The 7,819-nt window shown below is 34.7% G+C and overlaps 1 protein-coding gene across 1 annotated transcript; it reads right to left on the minus strand.

The window, feature by feature from the left end:
* Nucleotides 1–5,147: 5,147 nt before the first annotated feature.
* LOC112512961 lies at nucleotides 5,148–6,342 on the minus strand. The gene is made up of 2 exons (XM_025119087.1): nucleotides 6,294–6,342; nucleotides 5,148–5,938 (listed from the first exon to the last, which is right to left on the minus strand). Exons 1-2 carry the CDS (start codon nucleotides 6,340–6,342, stop codon nucleotides 5,148–5,150), a joined length of 840 nt encoding a protein of 279 aa, XP_024974855.1.
* Nucleotides 6,343–7,819: the final 1,477 nt, after the last annotated feature.

A 7,819-nucleotide genomic window follows, 5' to 3' on the forward strand; every position in this document is an offset into this window, starting at 1 on the left:
AAGAGAAAAATAATTCAAGGATATATCACATGAAATGGTTAGATACTACACGTAGTTCTGTCCAATATTAATTATGTTGAAAGTGCAGAGTCATCATATGCTTTCACTATAAAATTAATTGGGTGATTTCTGATAACATCAGTCTTGATCAAAGCTAATATTGTTATTTATTATCATCTATATATAGAGAGAGAGAGAGGGGTTTGTTATTATACAACCCTTGACATTTGTGCAACCAATACAGTCCAATCTCAACCGTTTATTTCATTTGATTAATATGTGATTTCATAGAAGTTTTGATTGTTTCCTAATATAAAGTATTGATCATAATTAATGAACCATATTTATCTTTCATAAATATTCAAATCATAATAAATGAACTCTCATCATTTCTTTAAATATCTCAATTTATTGGGTTGCATTGGTTGTACAAATGCGATAGGTTGTATTTGAAACAAACTCTCTCTCTCTCTCTCTCTCTCTCTATATATATATATATATATATATAATAGATGAGCGATCAAATGAAAACCACCCTCATTTGTAAAAACCGTACAAACCATCCTCATACGTCGATTTCATTGTTTAATCTTATGAAATTTTTTCATGAAATTGTTTAACCTTGTGAAATTGTTTCATATAATACTTTTGTTTGATGAATTTGTTTCATATATAGTTATGAAATTGTTTCATATAATATTTAATGAAATTTTAGGTGGCGTTTGTTTTTTAAGAGGTGCTGAAGTCTGAATTCACTTCTGAATTTTAAGAGGTGGTTCTGAAGTTTGAAATCTGAATCAGTCAGACTGTTTGTTTTTACGTCTGAAGTCTGAAATCTGAATCAATCAGACTATTTGTTTTTACGTCTGAAATCTGAATCAATATAAACATGAACCTTCACAATGAGAGATGCTTGGACGGAGAGGCAGTCGAGAGATCGAGAGCTTGGACGGAGAGGCAGTCAAAAAATCGTGAGTTGTTGACATTGAGAGCTAAGAGCGAGACCTTGAAATCGAGAGCTGAGAGCGAGACCTTGAAATCGAGAGCTGAGAGCGAGACCTTGAAATCGAGAGCTGAGAGCGAGATGGAGATGGAAGAGCGAGATGGAGATGGAGAAATCGAGAGTTGAGAGCGAGATGGAGATGGGATGCGGCTCTGAAATTGATTTCATACATAGGATTCCCACTTAATTTTAAGAGGACAATAAGAGGTAAAAAAGCTCTTAATTAAAAAAAAAAACAAACAGTTTGAAATCACTTATGTCTAAACGATTAAGAGTTAAGAGGCAATTAAGTGAAAATTTTAAAAAACAAACAGGCCCTTAATGAAACTGTTTCATGTATTTCTCTAAAATTAAAATATTGAAGATGATAATATCCATGATTAACACCCTCCACAATAAAAATGGTTAATCAACCTCTCATAATTACAAAAAAAATAAACAAAATGAAAAATTATGATCGGTTGAATGAGGTTTTCACGGTTTTTACAAATTGAATGGTTTTTATTTGAACGCTCCCTTATAGACTTGGGATCACGTGAGACCAGCCTGTTTTCGTGAGACCCGTGAGACCAGCTTTTTTACACTTGAAACTTCATAGCAAAATGCTGTGAAGGTAACCTTCACAGTGTTTTTGCTGTGAAGGTTCGACTTTTTTAAACCTTCACAGTGTTTTTGTTGTGAAGTTTCAAGTATAAAAATGTGGTCTCACGGGTCTCACGAAAACAACCTGGTCTCACGTGAACCCAACCCCTCCCCTATATATATATATATATATATATATATATATATATGGGCCTAATCAAATGAAAACTAATTAGTTTGTGGTAACCGTGAGATCCATTCTCAACCACAAATCAATAGATAAATTAGAAAATTTATAATTTTGGTAATTTTTAATTAAAATTATAATGCGATGACATTTTAAGTATTTTATCTCCTCTCTCTTATCTCCTCTCTCCTCTCCTCTCTTCTCTCTCCGTCTCCCGGCCACCGTCCTCCGGTGATACCACAGTGGCATCACAATGTATTTTATATGTGATTGGGTATCACACTGAGGTCGTTTGTGTGGTCGATCGGATATGTAACATAGTGGTATCACAATACATCTTATATGTGCTTGAATATCACACTGTGGTATCACCGGAGGAAGGTGGCCGGAGGCCGGAAAACGGGACGGAGAGAGAAGAGAAGAGAGGAGAGAGGAGAGAAAATACCTAAAATGTCCTTGCATTAAAATTTTAATTAAAAATTACCAAAATTATACATTTCCTAATTTATCTATTCATTTATGGTTGAGATTGGATCTCACGGTTACCACAAACTACTCAGTTTTTCCTAGAATGGGCCCCTATATATATATATATATATATAGAGAGAGAGAGAGAGAGAGAGAGAGGAGTGATCAAATGAAAACCACCTTCATTTGTGTAAACCTTGCAAACCACCTTTATCCGTCGATTTCATTGTTTAATCTTATGAACTTTTTTCATGAAATTGTTTAATTTTGTGAAATTGTTTCATATAATACTTTTTTTGACGAATTTGTTTCATATATGGTTGTGAAATTGTTTCATATAATACTTAATGAAACTGTTTCATGTATTTCTCTAAAATTAATGAAACTGTTTCATGTATTTTTATAAATTAAAATAATGAAGATGATAATGAGATAAACACCCTCCACAATAAAAATGATTAATCAACCTCTCATAATTACAAAAAAATAAACAAAATGAAAAATTATGATTGGTTGAATGAAGTTTGTATGGTTTGTACAAATTAAGTGGTTTGCATTTGATCGCTCATATATATATATATATATATATATATATTCTCATGAATGATAGAGATACCAAATCACCAAATCCCTTGATTTAATCTATATCATATCTCATGATTTCCACTCTGCAATAATTGTTGTAATCTTCTAGGATCGTTACGTTCTTTATTTAATGTGTGTATATATACATATATAGTGGGAGGTTAAATTAAAAAGGCTAAATATTGTGAGAAGGTAGAAACGAAGGTTAAGAGAAGATATATATGTGAATCATTGAAAAAATCTATTTGAAGATTCATATGTGAGCACATATGAATAATCTGTAACGTCGGTTTACATATGCATCTTCAAATGTATAGTTTTTTTTTCAGATTTTTTCAATAATTCACATATAAACCTTCTTTTAACTTCCTTTTTTATATTCTCATTTTATTTAATATTCTTATTTGAACCGACCCTTATATATGTATGTATGTATCCAATGCTATCAATACATATACAACTTCCAACTACTCTTTATCGTATCAAAGCACTTAATCCCTTCTCAAAAACAACTCTCTTCTCCCATTCTTCACCCATCACCTATGGAAAACCCTTCTCCTTCGTATCAAATCCAAAATAAAAATGACTCAACCAAGCAATATACCTTCATCGACACCCATTACATTGCATCAAGCCCAATCTCATGCTTTCACCCTAAGCTACTCTTCCTTGTCACCAACGTAGCCTTTTAAAAGTAATACATACATTTGATATCCATCTTGTACGCAGAAACTAATGGTTGATGATTGTGCGAGAAAAAGTTTGTGTAAAATCCATTAGTTCCTCAATGGTCGATGAATATCAAACTAATGGTTCATGAGTGTGTAAGAAAAAGTTGGAAATTGGTTCACCAAAAAAAATGTGCCCAGATATATTCCTGATGTCCGGATTGTGGTCTCGAGCGTCTGCACCTTTTAGATTTCTCACATAGAATACTTTACAACAGTTAATTCTAACATTTCTAGAAAAGTAGTTTTGTGAATGATAGATAGCATGATGCCATCACGGACGTCCACTTCCATTCAGATAGAATGTCACTTTTTTGAAGGCTTGGTTTAATGACTAATCATAAATATATCTTTTGACAATACTTGAATAATAGTTTTGAGATTCTCTCAAGCAATTAAAGCTTCTTTTTTTTTCTCATTCAAACATCAAGAATACTCATTTCAGAGACATTTGATTGAGGAATTATACTTGTATACGTACATGTGATATTCATCTTGTACGTGATTTGTTTAATTAGTTTGTGTAAAATCCATTAATTTCTAGCTTGTACGTCTTACATTGTTGAAGGTTTGTGCTCTACCCTAAGGAACATACAAAAGTGGATCGGTATCTCCATAAGGGTCTTGGGGAAAGAAGAGTAGCCATGTTGGGTTAAGCCTCTAAACCTCGGATTCATGTCTCGATCCATATTTTTATATTTTGGCAATTGTTTTTGTGATTTTACTTTCAAGACAGAATAGCAAATATGTACCAAAGACAAGCCCCCCCCCCCCCCCCCAAAAAAAGGTTGTCTAACAAATAATAGTTGTAGTTGAGCTATGTTTGCCTTAGCCAAAAAACTGTTGAAATAATCTTGTGTATGTGTGCTGTTGAGAACTAGTTTTGTTTTGCTATTATGTCCTTTCTCGGCATTAGTTCATTGATCAAATTGCTTGTTTTGTTGTTTTCTGGGGCTGCTGGAAAAAGAAAAGTTGACATTCTAGTGTCATCAATACTGAGCAATCGATTATTATCATCTGTTAGATACTAGATAACAATCCATCAAAATGTATCTTCTTTTTAAAACCGCGGGTGTCTAGGCCAGGAAAACCGGTTGCCCTAAGGGGACAAAAACCAGTGACCACTAGAGAGAAAATAATTCAAAACCTTACCATGAGCCCCCATGTTAAAATGTAACTTTATTGGTGACCATAGATGTTGTTTAGGGAGTTCAAGATTCATATGCTAAATCAATCTATGTCATGCAGTTAGATGTTGTTTAGGGAGTTCAAGATTCATATGCTAAATCAATCTATGTCATGCAGTTAGATGTTGTTTAGGGAGTTCAAGATTCATATGCTAAATCAATCTATGTCATGCAGTTAGATGTTGTTTAGGGAGTTCAAGATTCATATGCTAAATCAATCTATGTCATGCAGTTCCCATCCACGAAACAAAGAATGAACAAGCCAGCCATCAATTGAGAATAAACATAACATGACAATTCATTTGATAAATAAAACATCAACTTTTGTATTCTTCGTATTCTTACATTTACAAAAAACATAGGCATTTCCACTAAAACTCGAATGCCCATATTATAACTAGGTGAAGCTAGTGAGAACGAATATTGAGGAGACAGACCCTTGTTTTCATCAAGGTCCTAAACACACACTCCAAACTACTCTGAATGACTTCAATGTGGGATTCTAGAGCCTCATTTGAGATTTGTGGCTGATCTATACTCATCGTATTTCCTTTCCAGATCAAATTTGAAACTACTGACCATTTGGTAGACTTTGGTTTTGATACAAATATGGATTTAAGTGAGAGAACGGATCCAAATATTGAAATACTCACTTCACCAGCATTTCTTAGTGATCTAATCACAGTTGAGAGGTGGTGATCTAGATCTAAGAGTGCAATGTCGTCCCCAGTCTTGTTATCACTTTTCTTTAGTGCTGAAATAGCTCTGTTGGCATCCTTCATTAATTTCCTGAGCAAGGATGCATCCATGGACAGATTCGACTTTTTCCTTCTAAGAGCTGATTGAACATTTTTGACGTGTTCCTTTACTTGTTCCATGGTATCTTTTATAGAGCCACAGACATCCAAGAGCTTCATTGATCGATCCAACAACTCATCAACCAATTTCTCATCCTTGGTGAAAAGGGCTTGTTGGGTCAGTGGCAAACTCAGAAGATTGTTAACAGATGTGTACAATCTTTCCAGCACCACTAGAGAACCACAGACTGTATCTACAGTAGCCATAGAAGACGAAGATGCCTCCCATGTTTTGAGATAAGTGAGCTCCTCTTCAACTTGAAGAGTGCTAGGATGTGATTGGCTAGGCAAACTAATGGATCGAACATGGCGAACACTGGTGGATGATGAAGAAGAAGAAGCTGAAGAATCCATTTTGAAAATTTTGAAGAAAGATTTTAGATGTTTGTGAATTGTGATGGTATAAGAGGCTCTATGCTCAATGTATATATATATATGCAAACTTAACAGTAAGGATCAATCATAATAATGATCAAGAAGCGTGTGCAATCCTGAATTCTCGCTGGCATTGTTTCTGGTTAGCAAACAAAGCCTCATGTTATTTATTGCCATTGATTAATTAAGGAGCAAGTGGGATTCCTTTTACTCATGTGTCTTGGAATTGTTCCCAGGCCAGCCACCCCTTCTTTCATCTTTAAGGCCACAAATATATCTCGTCTTCTTGGTCTTAACACTCCATCCATGTGGCCTAGCCACCTGTCAAGACCGTGTCTTTCATGAATAACCTCGAGTTCACCTTAACCATGTAACTATGACTTACTACTAATTACTTCAACACTAAATTATAATGTTTGACTACATGATCCATTCATATGTTACCATGATTTAAACATCGTTCACGTATTACAAACTACAAAGTTATCCTGCAAGTGAAAATAGACATATACCAGTTCACCATCTAGACTAAATAATTGCTTATGGTTAATATCATATTACAAGTGATATATGGTATTCTTTAGATCATCCTTGTTCGAACTGGAAAAATACCATGCCAATAACTAGTATCTTATCTGAGCTTTAAATTTTATTTTCTATGTCATGAGAGGGCATCCAATAGATCGAACCAGGAAAAAAGTTGAAAAATGACAACTGGTACTGGAACTAAAATCCGGAATGACAAATGTTATTAGTCTTTAGATGTATATATTGCATTTTGAGCAATGTTACTTGCCAGTCAGAGGCAAAGCATCATCCTTAGAAGATAACAATTTCTAGATTTACAAGCAATGCTTAGTTATACTCCTAAGAGGCTAAGACTACTTGTTTCCTATCCAATATATGTTGAAAATTAATTAAAAATACTTTGTCTGATAGATGTACACATTACATGCTTTCACTAGAATATTAATGGGTGATTTCTGATAAGATTAGTCCTGATCAAAGCTAATATTGTTATTTTTATCATATATATTCTCATGAATGATAGAAATACAAATCCTCAAATCCCTTGATTTGGTCTGCATCATATCTTTAATTGATTTCCACTTTGTAATTATTGTTGTAATCTTCTATAGGATCGTTAGGTCCTTTCTTTAATGTATATATGTATATCCTATGTAATCAATACAAAGTAGCCTTCAGCAACTCATTATTGTATCAAAGCACTTGATCCCTTCTCAAAGACAACTCTCTTCTCCCATTCTTCACCCGTCACCTATGCAGACCCTGCCGTTCCTACCAAATTCCAAATAAAAATGACTCAACCAAGTCTTGTACCTTCATCAACATCCATAACACCATCTGTAACATCACGCTAGAGAAAACCCCAAATTACCAATCTTATAAAATTTCCAATAAAATATAATTTATTGATTATTAGGATCGAAAAATGATCCTAATTATTCTTAAAGTTTTGCCAAAACCATCAGGGCCAAGGATGGAAAATCTGAAAATGTTGCTGAAACAACTAAGTTTGGAAAAAGACCAAGGGCGAAGCATTGGTTCAGAGGCGACGCATTGGTCCAGAGGCCATGAAGGACCAGAGGCATGAAGGACCAGAGGCATGAAGGTCCAGAGGCATGAAGGACCAGAGGCATGAAGGACCAGAGGGGCAATGATTGGACCAGAGGCGAGACTATGAAGGACCAGAGGCGATGAATTGGTCAAGAGGCCATGAAGGATCAGAGGCCATGAAGGACCAGAGGGGCAATGGTTAGACCAGAGGCGAGACTATGAAGGACCAGATGCGATGAATTGGTCCAGAGGCCATGAAGGACCAGAGG

This window comes from Cynara cardunculus (genome assembly GCF_001531365.2).
Source record: "Cynara cardunculus var. scolymus isolate 2C chromosome LG 5, CcrdV1, whole genome shotgun sequence".
NCBI lineage: Eukaryota > Viridiplantae > Streptophyta > Magnoliopsida > Asterales > Asteraceae > Cynara > Cynara cardunculus.

Bases quoted from the DNA above. Each gene is read 5' to 3' on its own strand.
- LOC112512961 (XM_025119087.1), bottom strand. From the start codon at position 6,342: ATGGTTAAGGTGAACTCGAGGTTATTCATGAAAGACACGGTCTTGACA. The intron at 5,939-6,293 runs GTGGCTAGGCCA...TGGATTCTTCAG, and splicing joins GAAAGACACGGTCTTGACAG to CTTCTTCTTCTTCATCATCC.